This window comes from Chiloscyllium plagiosum, chromosome 7 (genome assembly GCF_004010195.1).
Source record: "Chiloscyllium plagiosum isolate BGI_BamShark_2017 chromosome 7, ASM401019v2, whole genome shotgun sequence".
NCBI classification, from domain to species: Eukaryota; Metazoa; Chordata; class Chondrichthyes; order Orectolobiformes; family Hemiscylliidae; genus Chiloscyllium; species Chiloscyllium plagiosum.
The window spans coordinates 2,756,909-2,784,640 of record NC_057716.1 but is presented as its reverse complement, the minus strand read 5'-3'; the positions used below and the strand labels follow the sequence as shown (position 1 = coordinate 2,784,640).

At 38.5% G+C, this 27,732-nt stretch overlaps 1 protein-coding gene across 1 annotated transcript in view; it reads left to right on the top strand.

Annotated features, from left to right (window-relative positions):
• tmeff2a (transmembrane protein with EGF-like and two follistatin-like domains 2a) overlaps nt 1-27,732 on the top strand; it is a 101,254-nt gene that overhangs the window by 59,913 nt on the left and 13,609 nt on the right. The window contains exons 6-10 of the mRNA XM_043692890.1: nt 9,383-9,479; nt 17,000-17,148; nt 25,670-25,729; nt 26,500-26,626; nt 26,746-26,904. Coding sequence (XP_043548825.1) covers nt 9,383-9,479; nt 17,000-17,148; nt 25,670-25,729; nt 26,500-26,626; nt 26,746-26,904 — 592 coding nt within the window. The remainder of the gene's footprint in view (nt 1-9,382; nt 9,480-16,999; nt 17,149-25,669; nt 25,730-26,499; nt 26,627-26,745; nt 26,905-27,732) is intronic.

The window sequence follows — 27,732 nt, the reverse complement described above, 5'->3', positions numbered from 1 at the left end:
TGGGAGTCCAGAACTAGAGGGCATAGGTTTAGGGTGAGAGGGGAAAGATATAAAAGAGGCCTACAGGGCAACTTTTTCACACAGTGTGGTACGTGTATGGAATGAGCTGCCAGAGGAAGTGGTGGAGGCTGGTACAATTGCAACATTTAAGAGCATTTGGATGGGTATATGAATAGGAAGGGTTTGGAGGGATATGGGCCGGGTGGGACTAGATTGGGTTGGGATATCTGGTCGGCATGGACGGGTTGGACTGAGGGGTCTGTTTCCAAGCTATACATCCCTATGACTCTATAACAGGAATTAGACTATTTTGGATCTGGTGATGTGAAATGAGGCAGATTTAATAAATGGTGCAAGAGTTAAAACAGTGGCCATAACACATCAGAATTTAGCATTCAGTTTGAGAGGGAAAAATTTGTGTTGGAAACAATAACACTAAGCTTATGTAGGGATGTATACAAAGGAATGAGCACAGAGCTGGCTGGAGTGGATGGGGGAAGGTGTTTAGCAGCAACAACCATTCAGGAAGAATGTTGACTGTTTAAGAATATAGTTCAAGGCTCACAACAAAGGCATATTCCAGTGAGGAAGAAGGATTCAAGGAAGGGGGTTAAACCAACTGGTTAACCAGGGAAGGATAGCATCAAATTGTGAGGAAATACATAGAATGTGACTCACATTAGTGGTAAACCAGAGGATTTGTAAATTTTTTAAAAACCAAAACAAATGATCAAAATATAATACAGAAGGCAAAAATAAACTTTGAGGGTAAACCGGCACGTAATATTAACACTGGACAGCAAGAGCTTCTTTAAAAAGGAATTGAGAAGCCAGAGTGAACGTGGGGTCTTTCGAGATTCATGCCTGGAGATAAAATAATGGGAAATCAGGAAATGGTAGAGAAGTTGAATAAATACTTGGCCTCAATTTTCACAATAGATGATATTAATATTATTCCAAAATTAGTAAATATTCAAGAAGCAAAAGGAGGAGAAGAAATAAGTACAATAACTATCACCAGAGAAAAAGTGCTAGGAAAATTAATGGGTCTAAAAAAGATATGTCTTCTGAACCTGATAGAATGCTTCCTGAGATATTAAAGTAAGCAGCTACATAGGTAGTAGATGCATTGGTAGTAATCTTCCAGTAATCTATAGATTCTGGAAAAATCCCATACATTGAAAAACAGCCAGTTTCACTCCTTTATTTAAAAAGGGAAGAAGACAAAAAACAGGTAATTATAGGCCATTTAACGTGTTATTGGGAAAATGTTAGTCTATTATATAGGATGCAACAGCAGAGCATTTAGAAATGCATAATGTAATCAAGCAGAATCAGCATGCTTCATGAAAGAGAAATGATAACTGACAAATGTACTAGAATTCTTTCAGCTAACAAGCACAATACATAAAGTGGAGGCAGTGGATGTAATGTATTTGGATTTTTATAAGGTTTTTGTGAAATATGACATATCAAGCAACTTCATAAGATTAGTCCATGGTGTTGGAAGTAGTTGAAGGTAGCATGGATAGATATCTAATTAATACAAGACAGAAGTAGGATTAAGGCGGACATGTTCAGGATAGCATCTAAAACTAGTGATGTGTCATAGGGATCAGCACCCGACCACAATTATTTACAATATATATTAATGACTTAGTTCAGGAAAGTGAATGTACTATAGCCAAGTTTGTGCATAATACAAAAGTAGGTGGGAAGGCAAGTGGTAAGGATGACACAGTTTGCAAAGGGATATAGACAGGTTAGGTGAATGAGCAAAAAAAAAGGCCATTGAAATATAATATGGAGGAATGGAAGGTCTTGGGAGGAATAAGAGAGGACCTAAATATTATTTAAATAGAGAAAGACTGCACAAAACCACAGAAGAGAGATCTGAGAGTCCTTGTCCATGAATCACAAGAAGTTAGCATTGAAGTTCAATGGGTGCTAAGGCAGGCAAATGGAATATTGGCCTTCATTTCATAGGGAATGGAGTATAAAAGTAGAGAGGTTTTGCTAAAACTATACAAAGCATTAGTCAGATCACAGCTAGAATACAGTAAACCATTTTGAAAACCATTTAAGGAAAGATTTTTCTGGCATTGACCACACCTCCCGAGCTTATCATCCAAGTTGTGTACATATAACTAAAACAATTTACTATACCCTCCCTTTTGCCAGGCTCCTTTGCCTGAATCAAACTTTCCCTGACTCCTTTAATTTCTTTGAATGGAAGCAACAGGATGACCGTGGCCCACCTCCTTGAGCGATCTACTAGTTATGGTTCTTATCTGCCAAGGTCTCTGGCATAGGTTCACATATGTGTCAGTCCTCCCCCATATACCCCAGACTTGTCCCTATCAAGATAAAGGCTGATCATGACTTGCAACACAGAGGCATCGTCCCCTTGTGTAATGCCACATCGAATAGGTGACCGAATGTGAGCAACGCCTGGGGCTGGTAATGGAAGACTGCTCTTGGCTAACTGTGTTGGGATCCCCCGACTGACAGGCATCCCCATAGACTTCATCATGGTCTACTTCTCCAAGGTTTTCAGAGATGTTGGATTGCTTGCTGCAGATACCATATGTGTGACATGTGGTACTGATGCTAGACTAACATGGTACACTAATACAAGAAAAGATGGACAAGCCAAGGAGCAGCCTGATAAAAATTGTTGGCTCCTTTCCCTGTGTAGTACCTATACACTTGATGCAACCATATTCTACTGGTTGGTGTGGCCCCTCTGAGAGCAGTCTGCCCTTGAATGGCACAGTGACAGTGCATTGCCTGATGGTAGCAAGGCCTCCTTGTAAATGGAGTGCCAATGTCAGTGGTGGAAAGGCATGTGTGACTGGTGCTGCTGTATCATGTCCTGCGCTCCAATTTGTCTGTCGTCAACATGTTTCTCATGGAGCAAGCAGCAAGTTGAGGTCACCAGGAAATCAAACTGGTTTCCATGTTAAGTTTTCCTGAAGGCTAGTTTGTATGGAGAGTTAGGTAAGACCACTACCAATGGCAGGTTGGGCTCTTAACAAGCAATAATTTTCATCAACTGGGTACTCACTGCTGATTAACAGAAATATTGTCATACTGCTTGAGGAAAGCAAACAAGATGGTTTTGACATCCAGATCAGTTTTGCACTATATCTCTCCCAATTCTACTGCTCACTTCGCCATAGCCCATGCTGTTCGGAACCTCATAAGATTCCACCCTGTCTCCAAAGTAAAATAAAGGCGGTCACATGATCTGCAGTGTGTATGACAGCAGGCCTGGGTGGTTTGATCATTGGTGATTAGAAGGGACCCAAATTGTTTTACTTGAAACAAACTAATACATTTATGTTTGGAAACAACAACAGCAGTCTGAGGATTCTTTGTTGCAGTGATGGTGTTTCTATTCTGAGTCATAGAGATGCACAGCATGGAAACAGACCCTTCGGTCCAACTTGTCCATGCTGACCAGACCCATCTGCCAGCACCTGGCCCACATCCCTCCAAACCCCTCCCACTCATACACCCATCCAGATTTGCCCCAAATGTTGCAACTGCATCAGCCTCCAACACCTCCCCTGGCAGCCCACTCCAAACACGTATCACCCTCTACGCGAAAAGGTTGTCCCCTAGGTTTCTTCCATATCACTCCCCTCCAACCCCAAACCCATGTCCCCCACCCCAGGGAAAAGACCCTGTCCACCATCCCATCCATGGCCCCCACAATTCCACAAACCTCCACGAGGCCATCCCTCAGCCTTCGACACTCCAGGGAAAACAGCCCCCGTCTATTCAGCTAGTGCAAAGGATGATGATTGTGGTTATGAGATGTCAGACTTCTCAGTTCTAGGACATTTCTGCAGGAGTACTTGGCCCAAACATCTTCAGCTGCTTTATCAATACCTGTTCTCCATTCTCAGGTCAGAAGGGTGTATGTTAATAGACTATTCATAACTTATACTGAAGCAGTCCATTCCAAATACAGTAAGACTAGACATATCCACATTTGGCTGACAAGTAGTAATTAACATCATGCCACACAAGGGCCATGCCTTGTCAATGTCCAACAAAGAGAATCTAACCATTGCCCCTTGAAGTTCAATCACATTAATACCACTGAATCATCATATTTAACATCCCTGGGGATACTACTGACCAGAAACTGAATTGGACCAGGGGAGTAGGTTGCAAATTGTGAGTCTTGTACCGAAAAACAAAATCACATGAATGTTTTGCCTGCAGACTTCAACTAGGAAGTATAACACAGGAAATATAAAGTGCATTGAATTAATGTATAGCAAGCAAAATCAATATTGGGAAATACAGATGTGACAAAAGAAGGAAGAGTAAAGACAGATAGCGAATACTTTAAAAAAAACCTTTCTAAAGTCAACATTAATTTGCACCTCAGGAAATGAGATTACACATTATAAATTTAATTTTGAACATTAAGGAGGCCATTCAGTTAACAACTTATTATGAAATTTAAAATTCTTATGCTCTCTCACTCCCCTGCATGCAGAAGTCCTAACTTGTTGGAAACAATATCTGAAGTTGCTGGAAAAGCTGAGCAGGTCTGGCAGCATCTGTGAAGAGAAATCAAAGTTAACGTTTTGGGTCCAGTGACCCTTCCTTAGAATCCTTCTTAAAGCATCCTCAGTTCTTTCGATTTTTATTTAGTCCTAACTTCTTTGTCCTTTTTAGCATGGAATAAGTGGACAAGTACACTACATTCCTGCATTGCTGTTGTTTAAATGCTGAGTGCTGCAGCAGCACACCCTGTGACAGAACATGGTATTTCTGACAGTAATTTCCATATGTTGCTATTAGCTCCTGATAATGGCTTACAATGTCAACTTCACTATTATTGTTGCAGCAAAATTCAGGTCATCATTAAACCTTCCCTGTCAAACAGTGTTGGTCACTATATTAGGAATAGAACAAACTTGCTTTTGAGCATGGAATCACTCTCATTTATGTCAGAGAGACTAGCTGGTCTGCAAAATCATTTCTAGCACAACTCTTAGAATCCATATTTTTCCAAATTTAATTTGTGATTATTTAAAGTGCAGAAATGCAATTGGCATTTATGTAGCAACTATTCACAACATCAGGATACGATTTAAAAAGCTTCATAACCAGTTAATTGATTTTCTACCATTTTCATTTTATGTCAAAGTCTGGAGTGACAATGTATGTGCAGCATTTTGAGTAAATAGCAAAGGCTGTTATTGCTACCAAGAATGGTTGACAGTGAAGTGGACTGTTCCTTTGATAATTATAATGCTGCACATACTAGGGAATGTAAGCTATGAGGACAGGAAAAACAGGCTGCAAAGAGATAGGTTAATTGAATATGTAAGAAGCAGCAGATGGTATATAATGTGGTTAAGTCAGAAGTTATTTACTTTTGTAATAGGAATAGAAAAGAATAGCTTTTAAAAGATCTGAAACTCTTAAATGTTGATGCTCAGACTTTCTGTAGGAGTTTCATTGCAGACGTCAGGACTATGACATAATCCAATGGAAGTCTAGAGCACTGTGGTGAACACAGATTTTTCTTAAATGGCTATTTAAAAGCCAGAAGGCAGACTCTCCATTCCAATTAAGGATGACAAGTGGCTCTTGAAACTAGAGAGCAAATTGGCCCTCAAGAACTGAAGATGCAACAGGCTCCTTTTTCAATTAAGTGAGAAAATGGGCATTCCATTATCAGAAACATTTTCTCTCCAATTATTTTAACTTTAATTAATTTTTTTAAATACCTTAGTAGCCAAAGTTAAAAATCTCACAACACCAGGTTATAGTCCGACAGGTTTATTTGGGAGTACAAGTTTTCAGAACACCATTCTTTCATGAGGTAGCTAGTGAAAAAGGAGCAGTGCTCTGAAAACTTGTACTTCCAAATACACCTGTTGGACTATAACCTGGTGTTGTGATTTTTAACTTTGTCCACCCCAGTCCAACACCAGCATCTCCACATCATTCATTAGCCAAGTCTTCATTATGGAAGGGGACACCTACCCCAGGGACACCAACAGCTGTATTTGAAGCCAAGCAAGCAAGCAAACACTGAAAGCCTTCTTCGACCATAGGCTCTGCCAGTCTGCCACTGGAGGGACGGCAACTCCTGCAGGCAGTTGGGTGGTTCCCTCATGCTTTCGGATACCAAAAGGAAAATTCTAGTCAAGTGTCTGATAAGTTGCATGGAATGGGATTATCGAACTCACTGCCTCAGAGTGCAGTTGGCAAAATCAATCAACAGATTCAAGAAAGAAATAGATATGTTTCTGATGAAAAGTGGGATAAAGGGCTTTGGGGAGCAGGCAGGAAAGTGGAGTTGAGACCAAGATAAGATAAGCCATAATTATGTTAAATGGCAAAGCGGGCTCAAAGGGCTGAATTGTGTACTCCTGCTCTTAATTCCTATGTTCCAATGAAATTCCATGCCTGCCAATCTCTATGCTTGCTATCCAAACAAATTCAGCCTTGGGGTTTACTTGAACAATGAACACCAGGACTGGATCGTTTTGAAGGAACTTTTAATTTAATTCACCTTTTTTTTTGTTTTGCAAATAAGTACTTGGGGCATTTTAAAAACAAATGCAAAGTAAGACCAAGTTAATATGAGATAATGTCAATTAAACAAAGCTATCATTCCACTAAGGCCCAAGTCCCAGTAATTACTTTGGACCTCAGACAAGCATTCATAATGAGAACATCTGGTAAATCAGATGCCTGGCCATCTGTTCCACCTGGTTTTGTTGATATGGTTACTGGCAGTATGTGAAGTGGCAGGGAGTGAGAGTTTGATAGCCCAATATTGTTAGAATTGGGCCAACATCCCAGGAAATGAAGGTAGCAATGCAAGCCTGCCAGCCTTCCATCCATCTGCCTCTGCTTTGAGGCTGCTTGCATCCCATGCCAACTCAGTGGAATAGAGATATGGCAGGTAGGGACATCCTTTGTGTTAATTCAGTCCAACATTTCAGGTTGATGATTTTTCTCAAATTAAAGGTCATCAAACTGAAGTGTTAATATTTTTCCTTTTCTCAGATGTTGCCAGACCTGTGAGTATTTCCTATTTTTATTACCAATCCAAATGTTGTGATCAGGGCAGTAAACATTTCTCCTATTTTGCTTCATTAGTTTACTTAATCACCTTGCCAAGATGCACTAGACTTTTGTCTGAACTATTCCCTGTGGTGAAAACATCATGCTTTAACAGCCCTCTGTTAAAGAAGTTTCTTTAAACAGATCTCTCCACTGTCTTACTGATTCCCCAAACAAAAGAAATAGTTCCTGTTCATTTAATTAATACATTTTTGAAGACAAAATCTTTTTTCTTACCCTTCTTTATTTCATGGGAAATAGTCCTAGGATGTTAAGTATCACTTTGTTACTAGTTGATATCATCCTACTAAAACTACACACTAGCTTTATTGACCTTTTCATAATAGTTTACTCTAAATGGTATGGATCCTGTCATAATTGTTATCTTGTGCAAATAATCTTTTACACTCTAATTACACTTTTCCATGCCTATATTTACAAAACCAATATTATTACTGGTCTTTTTAAGTGACTGTTTGACCTGCACTGCTATGTGTAAGGACCCAAAATGAGTCCATGTAGGGAACCCCAGTGATGTAGACACCAATCCTGATTGAATCAGAGTTGGCAACATATTATAGGCCAACCCTTCACTGCTATAGCGAGGGAGTACTTTGGATATACTGTGTTCTGGTTAAGGTATTTGCTTGACCATGTGAGCATAAAATATCTCATGAAACCATCCTAGGAAGTGTAATGATTTTCTGCAAGTGTCCTAGTCGGCTGTTGTCCCTCAACCAACAATAAAAACATCACTTTGCCACTTGGCTCATTGCTGCATGAGAATTCTTGCTGTGAGCAAATTAGCTGCCATGTTTCCTTACATAACTACAGTGAGTTCACTTCAAAGGTAACCTATCGTGTGTGAAGCAAGTTGGGACTTCCAATGGAGGTACTGTATAAACTTGAGTTATTTTCTGTAGCTGATCAATTAGCTGATTTATATTTGCTCGTGATTTCCTCTACCCTCTTCAATATTGCTTGCAAAGTCTACCCTTCAGTCCAGGAGTAATTTGCATAAAATCTTTCAGCTTAATATAGGCTTGAATCAGACCTTCAACCTTCCAGTTTTGCCTTTCTCATTTCCATTGTGCGTGTTCCCATGCACAGGAACAACTGAGGGAACTTCCTGGCAGTCTATATTTAAGTTAATTCAGAACATAAATTCTGGGATCCAAAAATTAGATCACCCTGAACATAACCCTACTCCATATATTATTTTTCACTTCATATGGTATATGCATATAGTAATAATATATGTTGTAATTGATTATACCATCAATATATCATTCAAAGTGCAGTTATTTGGTTAAGGTCTTCAATTTTTTCAATCTGATTATTACAGCTGAAATCTTGATTTAAGCTCACTTTTTAAATTAAATAAATGGCATTTGAGTGAAGTATTCTCTTTAGAATATTTCCATTTTATGTGCTGTTTCTCACAGGTTTTTAAATTGCATATTCTCTTTAGTTTTGTGGTTGTTGTAATATACTGCAGTGCATTCATTTTCTATTTTCAGGTAATTACTGTGAATGTGACTCAACAATTTCTTCTTACCATATTTTATCCTGACTTATTTAGGGGTTACGGGTTACAATGATTCCTGCAATAAATTGTTGGTAAATTTCAATTGTAGTTCAATTAAAGCCAGTTTTGAATAAGATTAGCTTCATTTGAATAAAAATAATGTGAGGGGGAGGAGAATATAAAAAAAAATCAAAGTATGCAGTCACATTTTCCAGAAAAAACATGACAAAGCAGTCACTTATGACACTCCTCTGACGAGAAATAAGACATTCTGAAATATTTACAGTAGTTAATGCACAAAAGCAAGAAATGTGAATAATTACTCACTAATTTAACTTAGTACTTTGTCAAAGTCAAACATAAGAGATAGGTAACAATTTAGGGAGACAGTGGCAATGTCTTTGGACTAGTAATCCAGAAGCTAATACTCCTCAGATGTAGATTCAAATCCCAATTCTTAATTTTGGAATATAAAACTAGTCTCAGTAAATGTGACTATGAAAACATCGATTATTGTAAAACCCATTTGGTTCACTAAGGCCTTTCAGGGAAGGAAACCTGCTGGCCTTGCCAGTGACACCAATATCCCATGAAAACATAAAAAGATCCTTTTTGGAGGGAATGTCATGTAACCGGAACATTTTTAAAATACCCATTTCTAGTATTCATCAGAAGGTAAAAAAAAAATCACAAAGTCCTAGCAATGTTTTGCTTTTTAAAAAATTTCTAAATAATGTTAACCTGCAGGAAACGAAGGTTCTGGAGAAACTATTCTGAAGAAAACCTCATCATGCGATATCTGCCAATTTGGAGCAGAATGTGACGAAGATGCAGAAGATGTTTGGTAAATGTATTACTTAATGGCAAATACTAAACGTTGTTAATATCTACAAACTGAAAATGTAACAGCATCACTTGCATACTTTATTATTAGAAGTTCTTATCATAGTGAATCAGCTGTGGCTTTTACATTTGGGACCTGGATTTAAATTCAGCCCCTCCAACAAGATGAAAATCCATCGATCTCGCAATTCTGAATCTTCATGGAAATCTGATCTCTGTTCTCTGCAGGTGTCTCAACCTGACTCTAAATATTAATATTCAAATCTTAATTTCTGAAATTGTCTAACATGGGACTTGGGGATTTTGTAATGATACAGTTGGAACACTTCTTTAAAATTTAGGTGGTCCAAAGAAGGTTTTACCCTGCACCTGATCCATACCTGACCAAGCTATGTTTGACATTGAAATCAAATGTAAAGTCGTGGCCTCTTCCCTAACAGCAACATGCCTTCATGTTGACCAAGAATTAAGAAGGTCTATATCCATCACCTAGCAAACTCCAACTGCTATGAAATTGTGTTCATATCGGAAATTGTTTAGTTTAAAACTTGCATAATTTTGACGTGTGCTTCCTCCTGCTAGTTTGCCATTAAATTCTAGTCACTGTAGGATGCAAAAAAATACAAATATTATGCAAGGTTATAAAATCCTTAAAGCACTGAAGTCAAACTGAATTGTATCTGTTCCAAAGAGGAATAAATAACAAGCTACACACAATAAATGGACACTCATTGCTGTGAATTGCTTTGGCTTTAAGTTAAATTAACTAATAAAAATCCATTTGAGGGAAGTCAGTAAAATCTTAATATCTGAATATATCATTTGCTTGCTAAAACAATAAAGAAATTGCAAAATGTGTTTGAATGCAAATCACAAAGTTAGTCTATGCCCTAATTCTATAAGTCACAGGTTTACATGTAACTCAACATTTTCATTCAAATTTTAACCTCAAAATTCTTGAGAATAGCCAAGCATGACTAAAAACACATGATCCAGAAACAATTTAATATATCCTGACTGAATCCAACTGCTTTATGGTAAGGTTGCTAACTCTCCAGAATTACTTTCATTTCTCCTGGAATTGAAAATTAATTTCCAGAATGCTAGTGCCAACATAACTGGAGAAAAAATCATAATGTTATTAAAAATGTACTGTTTGTATTTCTTTGAACACTTCTGTTTATTAGTTATAAAACCATGAAGACAGGATGAAAAGCTGTTTAACTGAGAGTCAAGCATCATTCAGTCAGATTACAAAACAACTGTATTCCAATTTGTAAAGAAGGGCGGTACCCGTACAGCATTACCTGTAACTACTACATTGACTTGTAATCTGAACAAGTCAGGAATTTGAGGGCTTCTGGGATTGGCACGAGGGTAAAGATTTAATCAAATTACTCAAAGTCTCAATTTTCCTGTCTGATAAACTTGGGTTAACAGAAAACACTGACCAAGTTTCTTGTACTTAACCAGAAACTACTATTTATTTCAAATAAAGTAATTCTAACCACATGCAAACAAAACATGAATTATCAATTTATACTGTCTCTTTTATAAATGCATAAACACACTCGCAGAAAGACATAGACAAACAAAGTAACAGATGTTATGAATGGAATAAAATTAAGCAACACAATGTAAAAACACAAATCCACAGGATTTAATGAGGTGTTGTTCGTCCTCTTCCAAATCCTTCTAATCTTTGATCTTCGTCCTAAGTTCCTTCAGATCTTTACTGCTGGAGTGAGGTTGGCATTTTAATTGTTTAGCCTCTCACTGGTTAGAGACGACAACTAATGGGAATTGGAGACTGAGAATATCTGGCTGATATGCTATTATTTGGTTTTTTTTTCGCTGCAAGAAGAGAGGGGTGCCATCTTTATAAAGGTTTTAGCCCCTGTATTGATTCAGATGCAGTCCACTTGCCCAGGAGCCAATCAGAGTTGTGGTCCTGCTATTGACTTCTGACACACACAACTGGTACTGATTGGTTTTTTAATCAACAGTCAAAGCTGACGCAAAGAAGTACCCAGGGTATGTTCCAGCATCTTTCCCACTGCTTGAGTAAAGCGACTGTGAAAATACAACTCCCAATGAGTTCAAGTAACTTGTTTTACAGCTTAACATCTCCCTCCACATTTTCCTTGATTTCAAGCAGTATCTTTTTCCTATTTTGGTCCACCGTCCAAAAATAAATAAACATTTATAAAATAGTCTTTCCATTTGTGACGCATCATCCGTATCAGTCAGTGCCTGTTCTTTAAGATTAGAGCAACTTAATAAAGACTTTTGGATTTGCATACAGTGTAGCGATTATAATAAGGTCAGCCAGGTGGACCTCACAGAATGAATTCCCTGATTGGAGTTGTTAACCTTGTCCAATCAGGGAGCCCTGGCTGACAGATAAGAACAGAAGTGTCAGACATCCTGTTCACTCTGAGAGTTGGCTCTGAGGGAACTGGATCAATGTCAAGGACTTTTTGTGTGTAAATAAAGGGTGACTTGGTGATGGGTTACCAGCCTCCATGGAGTTATTTCACAAAGTACCAAATGCAATCTAGATTTTTTTAAAAATGTTGTAAGGCGTAGTATCAGGAGATTGAAAGAAAAAGGAAGGATCATCTCCAACCCACTAAATTCTTATTCTAACATGAACAGGAGATCAACACATCCTCAGGAATTGTGTCCTCAAATTATTTTAAGGAGGTTGTTTGCATTCACTTTTAACATCACTTTTATTTTTAAAGCCATCAGGCGAGTTTCCCAGGCTTCATGAATTGCAGCATCTGAAAGGACTCCCAAAGGCCAGGTGAAACAGATGTCTATATTACTTATCTGCAAAAAAGATGAGCAATGTCCTTCAGACCCAAACCTGGCAATCCTTCTGACCTGCTCCCAATAACTAATAATTTCCTGTGTCAGAGTCCCTGTTTAATTAGTCTGGGTTTAAAAATAATTTTGTTTTATTTTTTAAAAATTCAAGTGCAAATCAACAATCCCTGTAATTGTCTTTTTTAATCTACCAAGTTCCATGTGTAGCAGCAATTTCCAGATGTGGAATTCAATGTTTCAGCTTGCCGATTGTGCCGCTTAGCTGACAGGGAACATTGTCCTACCATTAGATTCATTACAATCTCTAGAAAACCATACCTCTGAGTATGATGATTAACTAGATGATTAACTATTCCTAACAATCTTTCTGCTGCCTATCAGTACTGAAAATAAAGTACTTAACTTTGTTACCATTTACATTTTGCCTCTACTTTCTCTATAAAATATTTGCATAGCATTCCCAGCATAGGAGACTTCAGAATTTACAAAACAATGATGATTGTGATGGAAGAATTTAGAGGTTCTGAACAACATACCACTTTCATTCAATTCTATGATATCATTTTTCCAAATGCATCCATGTTTTCCAACCATACGTGGACCTTCTCAAAATACACTTAGTCTTAAATATAAATGGAGAAAAAGCCAGTTTTGAACTGCAAATTTGGAAAACCTATCACAGTACAATGCCTCTTCCAGACTGAATCTAACCTCCCTGCCTTGAAGACTAAATAACACTGCCAGATCTATTTTTTAATCCACAGCATCCCTGTATTAGTGATGATGTGTTTGAATAATTATTTCATAATGCAAATATAAAAATCCACATATACCAATCTATTGTCACAAGTGTTTATTTACTTATAATAATGTTATATATGAAAACACGCGGACATGTTTTATCATTTACATTTTCCTGTATTTCAGGGTTCTTAAATGGTCTCAACTCTTGGCAAGAGGGTTGTGACTGCAATAAATAAACAAGCATCTTGATAGCGTATTTGTGTAATGAAATTATAATTTGTTAAATATACAATTACCTAAAGAAAAGTCATTTCTTGTTTAATAGTGGTTTAAAGAGAAGGGTGTAAAGACACTTTAAAGGCCATGTACAAGATACAGTCTTTGATCCCTGCCATAAACATCCATTTCCTAGCCACTGTCTCTAGCCATTTTACCGGCCACTCCAAGAATGAGCCAACTGTTCACAACATTTCTGCAGTGTTGAGTCCCTCAGGTTGAGCGTTTGACTACACATCCACATTATCAGAAAGAACATCTATTTTTACTTATTTGTCCCTGCTTCAGCTTAGCTGCTGCTGAAAGACTCATCTGAATTATTTCTTCTGAAGTATTTCATTTTATTCCAGCTGGTGTCCCATTTTTTTCCCTCCATAGACTGAAAGCAAGCTAAAACACAGGTGCCGGTATCTTACCTTTACCACATCCCACTCACCACCTCTGTGTTTGCTGATCTACATTATCGCCCAGTCTGCCAAAACTTCGGTTTTAGAATTCCTGATCTTGTTTTCAAATCCTTGACCACCTCCATCCCTGCAACCTTCTGCAATCCTCTAATCCTGGCCTCTTGAGCATCCTCCATTTTAATTGTTCCACCATTAGTAGCTTTGCCCCACTTTTGTACATCACTTTCCTTTAAAACATACTTCATATTCCTCAACTTTCCTAATTTCTTATGTTGCTTGCTTTTAAATATTATTCAATAATACTAATGTAAAATAACTTTAGGCATCTTGCTACATTGTTTTATGCAAATGCAAGTTGTTGTCATGAAACAAATTTGATTATTTATCTAAATCAGTACAATACTTCAAATCCTGAGGATCAGTTTAGCTCATTTGGCTGGATGGTTGGTTTGCAGAGTAGTGTAATGCCAACAGCATGTGTTCAATTTCTATCACTGGTTTGAGGTTACTATGATGGACTCTCCTTCTCGACCTCTTCCCTCACCTGAGGTTTGCTAGCCCTCAGGTTAAATCACCACCAGTTGCTTCTCTCTCTAATGAGAGAGCAGCCCCTATGGTCTCTAAGACTATGGTGACACAAGTCTAAATCCTTGTTTGTCAATTGAGTTGTCTGTAACATGATTGTTTCACTGTTCATCTGAATTCTAATAAATGACTGACTAGCTTGATGGGAAATGTTCTGTTTAAATCAGAATTTTGTTCAGAACAAGATTCTATTAACAGCAGCAAAAACAGCCAATCACAAATCTTTTAGCACATCAACAATCCAATTCAATATAAATCATGTAAGATGCTTAAGAAAAGATTAATATTTTACAAAGGATTACAGATGATATACAGGACAGAAATACTCCATCCGGACCAAGTGCTTACTGGCTTTCCCTTTTCCCCATCTCAATCTAATGTTGCTTTCCTCTCCTTCACGTGCCTGTTTAGCTTCTTTTCCAATATCATAGCCTCTTTCTGCACTGTAGGGATTCTATCAAGTCTGCACTGACCCTCCAAAGAGCATCACACTCAAACCTTAACACTATCCTCATGACTCTGTATTTACCAGGGCTAATCCTAACCTAACCTACACACCACCACGGACAATTTAGCACGAACAACTAACCTGCACAGCTTTGGATTATGGGAGGAAACAGAGCATCCAGTGGTAACCCATGTAGACAAATGGAGAATGTATGAACTCTACACCCAAGGCTGGAATCAAGCTCAGGTCCCTGGCACTGTGAAGCACCAATGCTAACTGCTGAGCCACCATGCTACTGTGCATGTGGTTCAATTCAACTACTTCCTGCAACAGCAATTTCTACAGTCTCACCAGTCTTGGGGGATGGAGAGGTTTGTTCTGTTTCTTCACACAAGGAAAGATTTTCCCTTTTGTTGTTTTAAGACCTCAACTCAGTTGTTTCTCAAATCCCTATTTATTCCAAGCACAAATGAAACCTCAGTCTTTTAGTCCTTGCCTGTGTACCCACTCATTTCTGATCACATCCATGTAAATCTTCTTTGCACCCCCTCCACTTCCTCATCATTTTATTGTATGGCAATTAGTCTGCATGCAGTACTCTCAAATGTGGTCTAACCAAGGTTTTCTAGAGGTTGAGCATAACTTCACTATTTTTCAATTCTAAAGTCATGTGCTCCTTCCTTTAACAATATTGAACTCTAGCAAATATACTCATTATACAATTCAGAATTTTAGCCTATTTTTGATCTGCAGCCATGGTAAATGTGCTGTTTCTTGTGCCACTGAGCTTTCATTTGAGGCCTGTCTGGTTTGAAAGTTTTTTTTGCATAGCAAGCTTCTGTTTTCTTCATCTTTATTTTTCCTCTTGAGAAAGAAAACAGCAAAATAGTATTGGTGTACCACTATTGAGTTCCATTCTAAGAAACAAAAAATGACAATGTGGACAATTTAATATAGCAATTAGCCTACTTTTTTCCAAGCTCTTCTTTCTGAGGGGTGAAATACCTAATTGTCACTTGGAGACTGTCTGCAGTGGTATCATTGAAATTATTGCAGTTGAAAAGTGTGGCACTGGAAAAGCACAGCAGGTCAGGCAGCATCCAAGAAGCAGAAGAGTGACGTTTTGGGCATAAGCCCTTCATCAGGAATTGTTGTGTAAAGAAATCAAAAGAACAGATGTATATCTCATCATTTCATGATGCATTATTTCATAGAATCCACAGTATTCTTATGTGGAATATTGGTTCTGATTGTGGTCTGCAGCAAAATGGTATAGCACAACACCATGGGGCAATTCAGTTATCCATGATCACTGATAATGAAGGGGCTGATAGGTCACATTAAATGGAGTGGCTTAATTTGCTGTTCTGTTCTCATCAACCTTCATTTTAACAGAATTAGTTTTGGTGAAGGATAAAGCTTCCACTGCACTGTGGTGGCATCTTGTTCATCAATGTGGTCAGGATCACATGATGTCCATGAGAACTCACTGGAGTTTTAACTAACTTCTAAACAGGGGATCTGCTGTAGAAGTTTCACTAGATAACCTGTCTAGAACCCATGATATATGCTTGGGTAAATTTCAAAATGATTCCTGAATGATTACAGAAGCAATAAGAGCACTCCTCTGAATCTCACAGTCCCACCCTGTGGCATTCTGAATACAATGCTATTGCATTTCAAAGATTTGTCTTTCAAATAATAACTGTTCAAACAGCAAAGCTTGCTATACGAAACTTCCTTTAATATTTTTGGTAGAACATGACAAGCAATTATTGCATAAAACTATTGTGTATATTTATTGCTTAGCACCTTGCATTTAGGATTTTAAGTGATCATTTATTTTTCCTTCTAAGCCCCTGAAGGATAACAAGAAATACAGTGCAGCTTGTACAAAGTTAAAAAGCACACAACAGCAGGTTATAGTCCGACAAGTTTATTTGGAAGCACTAGCTTTCGGAGTGCTGCTCCTTCATCAGGTGATTGATGGATCAGCGCTCCGAAAGCTAGTGCTTTCAAATAAACTTGATGAACTACAGTCTGGTGTTGTGTGATTTTTAACTTTGTACACCCCAGTCTAACACCGGCGTCTCCAAATCAGTACAGCCTGTAGTATTGTTAAAGCAATTCTTCAGACTGTATTCCAAGTGAAAGCAGTAGCTTGCTAGGAGCTTTGGATAGTGGAATATTTGCAAGAGTTAAATAAAGCTCATGTTTTTTCTCATCTAGGTGTGTGTGCAACATTGACTGTTCCCGCATCAGTTTCAACCCTGTATGTGCTTCTGATGGTAAATCCTATGATAATCCTTGTCAGGTTAAAGAGGCATCTTGCCAGAATCAGGAATTCATTGAAGTCACTCATTTGGGAAGATGTCCAGGTAAATGGAAACGTTTCAGTGCTCTATTTGCGAATTATAATGTAAAATTTCAGTCATGTTTTTATTTTTGCAGAATCCTGTGAATATTCTGTTAAAGTATTCATACTCTTTCAGTGTCCAGTGAGGGTAAATTCACTGATCCTGCACTAATGCACTTGAAACAAATATGGATTACTTAGTGGGCTGCAACATTACTGTTTCAACTCTGAATCACACTCAAAATGCAGGATCAAAAGTTTATAAAACAGTTATTTGACATTTTTAATTCTACGTCATAATTTATTCCAGCATATCTAATATTTAATCCTTGTGGTGATATTCTGTCATCATAGGTATTAGAGTTTGTTTACAAACAAGACATATGATGAAATTAGAGTGGCTATTTATTAAACAATATGAATAAATTTGAGTACACCTATATCAGAAGTAACTGAGTGTCTAGCTCTTCTGTAGATGAAGTGCAATTTTTTACTTTTTTTATCAATTTGTGCATTTAATTTCACCCACAGTCCAGCAAGGAAGCAACAAAGCCATCACTGTCATAAATACAAACACACATCACAATACCAGACTCTCTCCAGAAATCAAGTCAGCTGAACTGAAAGTGCTATTGCTGATTTACCATAAGATAGGTTGTGTTACATGGTCGTTCAGTTCCATGGTGCAGCATGGCCAGCCCTTCACTGCTAAGGATAGAAAACATGTAATGGAGATGAAAAATTGAAGACACAACACTGAGTTTCTCTTTGAGTTCAGGCAGAAACTTTTCATTGCACCTGCTCTTGTTTCCTTCAATTGAAGGACACAGGCTTCAGAGAATGAATGAGTCACACTTTCAAATTTTAAACAATTTGTCTTTTATTTTCTGTTCAGTACATGGAATGAGACAAAAAAAAAGGAAATAGGGAAAGCAGAAAGGGTAGAAGATGCAAGGATGAATGGAAAGCAAAACAAGAAGCAATGAGAAAGGAACCAGGAGAAAGCACTTGAGTGGCAATGATAGAAAAAAGGCAAGAAACAGTGAATAAACATGAGAGGCACAGTGGCTCACTGATTAGCACTGCTGCCTCATAGCGCCTCCAGCTTTGGGCAACTGTCTGTGTGAAGTTTGCACATTTTCCTTGTATCTGTGTTGGTTACCTCCAGGTGCTCTGGTTTCCTCCCACATTCAAAGATGTGCAGGTTAGGTGGATTGACCATGCTAAATTACCTGTAGTATCCAGGGATGTGCAGGCTATTTTGAGTAGCCATGGAAAATGTAGGGTTACAGGGATAGGGTTGGGGCAATTGGTCTGGGTGGGATGCTGTTTGGAGAATCAGTGTAGACTCGATGGGCTGAATGGCCAGCTTCCACACTGTAGGGGTTCTGTGATTCTGGAAATAAAGGAGATGAAAAGAAGAGGGACGAGAGATAGAATGTGTCAGTATTAGATGACAGGAGAAGTAAAATAAGGGAGGAGATGGAATGAGAAAAAGAAAAAGTAGAGACAATGAAAAATGAGAAAAATCAAGATATCAAATAGCTAATTAGAGGCAAAGCATGTTTCAACAGCCTCATTGATGAATTAACTTTCAAAATTACTCATACTTTAGCTACAATTTTTAACAAATGAAAAATAATGGACTATATGCACATGTTTCTCATTGTGCTCCCTACAAGTGCCTCTCCTTGGTGGGAGCATAGAAATGTACAGTTATCCCATTTATTTAATATTTGTTACTCCTTGACAGCACACAATTTATTTTTCACCTCATGAAAAGTTGACCATCTGTGATCTATGCCTTCTGTTCAACTGCAACTGCTAAAATTATACAAAGCCTAGTAATACAATCCCAATTATTCAGTAATACAATTAGTTTTTCTGATTGAGTGATGCAAATGTGAGGAGAATGCTTGAAGACTAGAACTAAATCTTGGAATTCTGATGTTGTAACATTATTGAAACTACTAAAAATTTGGATTTAAGTAGGTTTAAGAGAGTTAACACAATATAAAGCACTAGTTCATTCTGTATCCACAGTAAAATTTAGCTGAATTTTAAAAATCTATGAACGTACAGAAATGCTGTTGCATGGATGCTCTGAATATCTTGTAAACACTGAAGGTTCCTTAGATTTTCCATTTCAAAGGTAAACCAATTGAACTTTATTGTTAACATTTTCCTTATTATAATTTATTCTTGTACTTTTGGAGTTTTACAACGTATGTACACACATTGGGCCAAATTTCACCAAAATCAGCCAAGTTGCAATTTTGTGGAGTTCCATTGGAGACTTTCCCTCCATAGGTTGCAGTGGGTCTTATCATGCAGTACTTCACAGCTTGCCTGTTTAGTTTTGCACCAAGCCTGTAAGGGGCCTTGCTTGTACCATGATGTGCTCACCAGCAAAAGTATTTACAGTCAGTTCTGCTATAATGCAGTAGTTCTGTTCTCATGCAATCCCGTGTTATAAGAAAATTACATAATAGCAGCACCATTTAAGCTAATGGGGCCGGAATTGTGTCATAACCAATGCACGCTTTAAAAGTTTGCGCTTTAGAAATAGTGTCCACAATTCGTCAATCGCATTATACCTAATTTGCTTTAACGAAACGATAGTTACAGTAGAATGACCTGCACCACAGCTGGGATTCCTGGAGCCATATTTAAAACTCAGCACTGCACAAGGTGAGGTGTTATTAGCCAACAACTACCTTCAAATGCACATAGCAGAAGGGAAACTAAAAATAAACTCTTCTGAGAGCACATGGGTGGCATGACTGACACTTCATTAAACATGTAACTTCAAATTCACAATTATATTTTTCATCATTCTCAATTTACTTGATAGTCATCGTAGCAGCTACAAGAATCAAGCTATACAGATTTACTGTCCTTAGCGCTATTTCATCTTAGATTCCTGTCAAAGGAAATATTGCCCTTTCCCTAGCACCAAACGTAACATATATAATCTCAATGGACAGTGTGAAAACATTACATATTGGAAAGTCTTCAAATGGTTGAAAATGTTCACTTTTACTAACAGCAAAAACAAAGGAAAAATAAACAAAAATTAGCCACATTTGCTTCTGGGAAGAAAGAGGGACCACTTATAGAACATAGAACAGTACAGCACAGAACAGGCCCTTCAGCCCACGATGTTGTGCCAACCATTGATCCTCATGTGAGGTAAACCTAATGTACGAACTCTCAAATGTCTGTGATCATATGCATGTCTAGCAGTCTCTTAAATATCGCCAATGACCTCACATCCACAACTGCTGCTGGCAAAGCATTCCATGCTCTCACAACTCTCTGTGTAAAGAACCCACCTCTGACATCCCCTCTATACTTTCCGCCAAACAGCTTAAAACTATGATCCCTCGTGTTAACAATTTCTGCCCTGGGAAAAAGTTTCTGGCTATCAACTCTATCTATGCCTATCATTATCTTGTACACCTCAATTAGGTCCCCTCTCTTCCTTCTTTTTTCCAAAAGTCTGAGCTCAATCAACCTCTCTTCGTAAGATAAGCCCTCCATTCCAGGCAGCATCCTGGTAAACCTCCTCTGAACTCTCTCCAAAGCATCCACATCTTTCCTATAATAGGGCGACCAGAACTGGACACAGTATTCCAAGTGCGGTCTAACCAAAGTTTATAGAGCTGCAAAAAGATCTCATGGCTCTTAAACTCAATCCCCCTGTTAATGAAAGCCAAAACACCATATGCTTTCTTAACAACCCTGTCCACTTGGTGGCCATTTTAAGGGATCTGTGTATCTGCACACCAAGATCCTGCTGTTCCTCCACACTGCCAAGAATCCTGTCTTTAATCCTGAACTGAACTTTCAAGTTCGACCTTCCAAAATGCATCACCTCGCATTTATCCAGATTGAATTCCATCTGCCACCTCTCAGCCCATCTCTGCATCCTATCAATGTCACGTTGCAGCCTACAACAGTCCTCTATACTGTCAACGACACCTCCAACCTTTGTGTCGTCTGCAAACTTGCTAACGCATCCGTCAATCTCCTCTTCCAAGTCATTAATAAAAATTACAAAGAGTAGAGGCCCAAGAACAGAGCCCTGTGGAACACCACTCACCACTGACTTCCAGGCAGAATACTTTCCTTCCACTACCACTCGCTCTCTTCTGTCGACCAGCCAATTCTGTATCCAGACAGCTAAATTTCCCTATATCCCATTCCTCCTGACCTTCTGAACGAGCCTACCATGGGGAACCTTATCAAATGCCTTACTGAAGTCCATATACACAACATCCACCGCTCAGCCCTCATCAACTTGTCTAGTAACATCCTCAAAGAACTCAATAAGATTTGTGAGGCATGACCTACCCCTCACAAAACCATGCTGACTGCCTTTAATCAAGTCATGCTCTTCCAGATGGTCATAAATCCTTTCGCTCAGAATCCTTTCTAACACCTTGCAGATGACAGACATGAGACTGACTGACTGGTTTGTAATTGCCGGAGATTTCCCTATTTCCTTTCTTGAAGAGAGGAATTACATTTGCCTCCCTCCAGTCCTCTGGTACAACTCCGGTGGAGAGCAAGGATGCAAAGATCTTCGCAAGCGGCGAAGCAATCACATTTTTCGCTTCCCAAAGCAGCCGAAGACAAATCTGGTCTGGCCCTGGCGACTTGTCAATCTTAATGTTTGTCAAAATTTTCAACACATCAGCTTCCTCAATCTCTGTCTGTTCCAGCATGCTTATCTGCTCCTCAATAGTTTCATTCACTACAAGGTCCTTTTCTTTAGTAAAGACAGAAGCAAAAAACTCATTTAGGGCTTCCCCTACCTCCTCAGACTCTATACACAAGTTCCCTATGCTATGTCTGATCGGCCCTACTCTTTCTTTGATCATTCTCTTATTCCTCACATACGTGTAAAATCCCTTTGGATTCTCCCTAATCCTTCCTGCCAAGCTTTTTTCGCCCCACCCGGCTCTCCTCAGACCATTTTTGAGCTCCTTCCTCGCCTGCCTGTAATCCTCTAGAGCTGAGCAAGACCCTTGCTTCCTCCACCTTACGTAAGCTGCCTTCTTTCTTTTGACGAGAAGCTCCTCCGCACTCGTCTTCTAATGTTCCTTTATCTTACTCCTTCTTGCCTGTCTCAGAGGAACACATTTGTGCATCACTCGCAATAACTGTTCCTTAAACAGTCTCCACATGTCTATAGCGCCCTCTCCATGGAGCAATTGCTCCCAGTCCATGCTTCCCAATGCACTTTTGATAGTATCATAGTTTCCTTTTCCCCAATTAAATATCCTCCCATTGTGCCTGCTTCTCTCCTTCTCCATAGCTATGTAGAATGTGAGGCAGTTGTGGTCACTATCCCCAAAATGCTTTCCCAACGCAAGATCTGACACCTGCCCCAAATTGCCGAGCACCAAATCCAAAATGGCCTCTCCCCTCATTGGCCTGTCAACGTACGGAGTTAGGAAACCCTCCTGAACACACGTTACAAAAACAGCTCCTTCCAAACCATCTGCTCGAAGGAGGTTCCAATCAATATTGGGAAAGTTAAAGTGACCCATTACAACTACCCTACTACATTTACACTTTTCTAAAATCTGCCAACCTATGCTTTCTTCAATCTCCCTGCTGCTATTGGGGGGCCTGTAGTAAACCCATAATGAGATGGCTGCTCCCTTACTGTTCCTAATTTCCACCCATACTGACTCAGTAGGCAGACCCTCTTCGATAATGGTAACTTCTGTAGCTTTGATACCCTCTTTGATTAGCAGTGCTACACCCCCTCCTTTTTTTCCCCCCTCCCTATTCTTTTTAAATGTTCTAAACCCTGGAACATCCAGCAACCATTCCTGCCCCTGAGAAACCCATGTCTCTGTTATGGCCACAACATCATAGCACAGGTACTGATCCATGCTCTAAGCTCATTACTTTTATTCCTGATACTCCTTGCATTAAAACAAACACACTTTAACCAATCCCTTGGTTCTTTCCCAGGAAATTCCTTCCCACTGGCTGCGCTACCTCTCGCTATTGCCTCATCTCCATCAACTCTCACCTCCAGTATATAGCTCAGGTTCCCACCCCCCCTGCCATACTAGTTTAAACCCTCATGAACAACTCGAGCAAACCTTCCACCCTGGACTTTGGTCCCTTTCCAGTTCAGGTGAAACCCATCCTTCACTTATCTTTGGATCAATGACAAATTTACAGTCAGTGAATCATCACAGCCCCCAGGTCCCATCCATGGGAACCAGGTATCAATTAAGTCCTGTCTGACTTGTGCTTTAAGTTGTCCTGAAGGTGTCATTACTTCTGTTCACTGTCCTCATCTTCCTCTTTGGAAGATTGCTGCTGCTCTCCCAGCTCCTTAGCATCTATCACATCCTTTTTAGCCTGCTTTCCAGACTGCAATTATGCAGAACGCTTGACCATGACCACCTCATGTTGATGACTGACCATGTCTAGGCCCATAGACTGAGATCAGAGACTACCCCTGACTGACAAGCAGGTCTTCCTGACTGATGACAATTTCCCCTTGACTTGACCAAGGAATACTCCCCTGAGACTCAAAGATCTGGTCACTGGATTGAAGAAAATGCTTTTTAATTGCCCTCAAAACTACTGGCATGTACAGTAGGTGTGACATTGACGTAGCACAATGCTATACAGCAACATGTGATCCTCCTTGAATGAAAACTGGTGACATCTACTACAAACACCTGGTATTGTATCTGCTAAACAGCAAGGCAAGACGGAATTACTGTGAGCCTTTAAATTCTGAAAGAAGTGACAAAACATGCAAAGGCAGTCCAAGGAAGAGATGCTGTGCACATACAAGAAAGAGCAAAGTGAGTGTGCAGTAGGAGAGTAAACAATAAGCCCTGCAAATGTACTTTGGTCCAATCCATGACATGAGTAATTGTTCCTGCAACGCAAAGTGCCATGGCAGGAGCATTATTATTAAAGATGTTAGTGTATTCTAAATTGCAACATTGAAGTGGAGAGCTGTATTGTAAGTGAATCTGGGATTGAAATGATTATGTGGTAAGACTGGTGCATGCCCAGTGTCAGAGTGTATGATGGGGCATTAAGGCAGCCACTGCTTATTTGAGACATAATTGAGATGTTAGCGACTGCTGCCTAAGTTGGAGGCTCAGAGGAGCAAGTAGTGAACCGGAATCGCTATGTACAACCTCTGAATTCCATGTCAGAAATTGTCATCTCTAGTTTCTCTCTGGTGTGTGAGAGAATGGGAAATTTCATATCAATGAGGCATGATTAAGTACTAATAGTTGGCAAATACATGTAAATTGCCTGTCACCACTCACTCGCAAGATTCTCCACTTCATGTTCATAACTTAGTTGTAGAATCCGACATTGTTCTTTCTCCCTAAGAATCTTATTTTCTCTGGTTTTGCCAGATTTTCCCAACTGACTTGCCATTCTCCACATTGTTCGGGGCTAGGAAAATTCTACCCATTGTAACAGGAAGTTTGTAAAGTACTATTATGACAGAGTACATTGTGATACCACAAAACAAAGTATGTGATTTTCTCAACTGACAGAACAAACATTCTTCATGAGAGATAATGCAGTCTGCTAGGTTAAAATTCTTGAATGTTATAATCTGACAACACATTTTGCAGCATACTAATATATAGAGATTGTATCATATCCAAAATTCTGTATGACTTTCAGAGGTCAATTGCATGATATGAATAGCAATGGTAAATACTTTACAATACAAGACAAAGCAAGTAAGGCTTTCATTGTCACCGTGAGAGCTCTGCTTTCTACAGAGACAACTGTTTTTTCAAGAAATTTTTGTATGTGAAGGATTCTACAAAGGTAAGTGTGAAATTACTTTCAGTAAGAAGAAAAGCCAAACATGAAAAGTAAAAAGAATCTATAGTTTAATTTATCAGAGATACCCGTAAACTGTCATGCTCTTCCCAATCAACAAGGGATAATGTGAGACTAACCTGCAAAAACAAAATGCCACTTAAAACAATTGTCTTTATATTGGAACACATGAAACCTCCAAACATGCATAGTATCCTTTATTTGCAGTTAATGGCCCAACTTTAAAGGAAAAATGTTCTGGAAAATTACCTTCTGTAAACTAGCAACTGTAGTCTTACTAATTTGCACATGACCCAGAGGTAGCACGTTTCGTAACAGGATAATTAATTCAAGAATAAGGAAAAATGTTCTGGAAAATTACCTTCTGTAAACTAGCAACTGTAATCTTACTAATTTGCACATGACCCAGGGGTAGCACGTTCCGTAACAGGATAATTAATTCAAGAATAAGGCTTAAAATGAAATACCTTGGCACAAATGCTTAATTAACACATTGCGTTAAGTAGAATATTTGTTATTCCTTGGTGATTTTAGCAGGAAAAATGTACAGCTTACTCTTCAACTGTTTCCCTGTAGATCAAACTGATGGAAAAAGAGACACAGGACAGAAATGTGCTGTGTATCACATAGGTTGCTTGGGTAACTTCAGTGATTTTAAAACATTTTTAACTTTTTTTGATCAGACAATGCAACCACAGGTACGAAAACTGAAGATGGGCTTTATGCAAGGACTGATTACACAGGTATCAATTTCTAACCTTTTTCAGAAATTAGTTTTTAAAAAAAAAGTCAACTCGGATAAAAAATGTTCGGAGTTTAATTCTTTGAAGTTTCACGACTCATGTTTTTCCGTGCTGTAAACAATTATAGAATCCCACTCGTAATATTTTCCTGATTCCAGATTATACAGTTAGAGTGTTAGTCCCAATATTATTTGCAGTATGGTCTGCAAATGAAACAGAAGATTTTTCTGTTTAGGAATTTTTAAAAACTTTATCCTAATTGCTTTTCTTGGTCAGTGATTAATTGCACAACATGCTAGAGAGGAAGAAATATTAACAGGTCTTCTACTTCCAATGACTCTTTTGTGAGTGTTTTTGAAAATGTGAAGGCAAGATCATTAGATCTCCATAGTTGAATAAGCCTGCCAAATTCACCAATTAGGTTTAAATCAAAAATGGCTACTTGGATGAGATATTTGTGGAGATGGGGAAAATGATGCTGCACTTTCAGGCCAATGGCAGAAGAATCTGTTTGCCAAGAACGTCAAAGCTGGATTGCCTTTGTAACCTCAATTTCATAAATTAGATCTTGGTTCTACTGCTATTTCTGTCTTAAGTGCCTTCGTTGGACTTTATTATTCTCATGCTGTGAGCAACCTAATCTTGGTGTCATACTTTTTAAGATGAGTTTCATATAGAACTCAACTCCACTGACTCTCAAATTCTTGCTGAAAGTCATTAAATATTTTTCAGTTTTCTTATTTACCTCCAATTTGCATTTTATATTACAGAAAAAAATGCCAATAAATTAGAAAAACCTGCCCGAGGACTCTTTATCCCATGTCCCAATCACTTGGATAATCTTTGTTTACATGGAAAATGTGAATACTTGATTAATAAACAGGAACCATCTTGCAGGTAAATGTTTAGATAAGACAATAACAAGTCTTTTTTTTTTGATTTCCATGTAAACGTTTACTTATTTCAATATTGTATGAATTCAATTCATTTGCTGACCAATTACACTCATCTTGCAGCTGTGAAACAGGTTTTAAAGGACCACGCTGCGAACAAAAAGAGTTTAATGTTTTGTATGTCGTTCCTGGAGCTGGAAAACTTCAGTATGTCTTAATAGCATCCATCATTGGAGCTGTGCAGGTGGCCATCATTTTGATTGTAGTTCTTTGCATAACAAGGTAACCTTACTTTTTAATAATTGGTCAAGTTACTTGATTAAGGTAATCAGGTATTCTGATTTCCACTGCATAATCCTGTGCTAAATGTTAATCCTGTCAATTTTAAGAAACATTGTTCATTTCTGACACCCAGAGGTCAGCGCCAAGCTCTCTCATTTATAGGAGGAACAAGTACTCTGCAATGTTATTGATCTGAGAGAGACTGGGCCTGTCTTGCGCGTACTTTATGACAATAAGAAGCATTATGACAATGTTGAGAAGTCAGGAGTAGCAATACTATGGAAAGCAAGGTATCTAAGGGAGTTAGATGGAGGATGGGCAGATTCCATAATTGGTAGCTGCCCACAATTTGTAAACAAATGAAAGAACATATTGCCATAATATAATTGGTTTGGAATGGTCAGCTGTTTGGTTTTAAGTTTTCTAAAAGGATGGAAGAGTTGACACTGTCTTTGGTGATGCCCTTTGTGTATTAGAGGTTTCTTGGTACACCCTATCTCAAACCTCTTCAGGCAACTTGAATAATAAAATAGAATGCACCAATTGGCATCAATCTAAGGTAAGATATAACACAGGCACATACTATCCAGTTGATCTTGATCTGTCTATCTTGCTAACATTTCCTTTTATATGAAAATTGGGTGATTTTGTCTTACAGACAAAGTCAAGCAATAGCTTGGCATACAATAAAATCTTGACTAGTTGAATCATGTACACACAGTCAGGCCATTGTAAAAGGCATCGAATAACCAAGAGTCACATCTGAAAAATCTCTTATCTTTTTCTGCTTATGTTGCTGTCTCTAGAAGTGTCTATCTGTCATCAGCG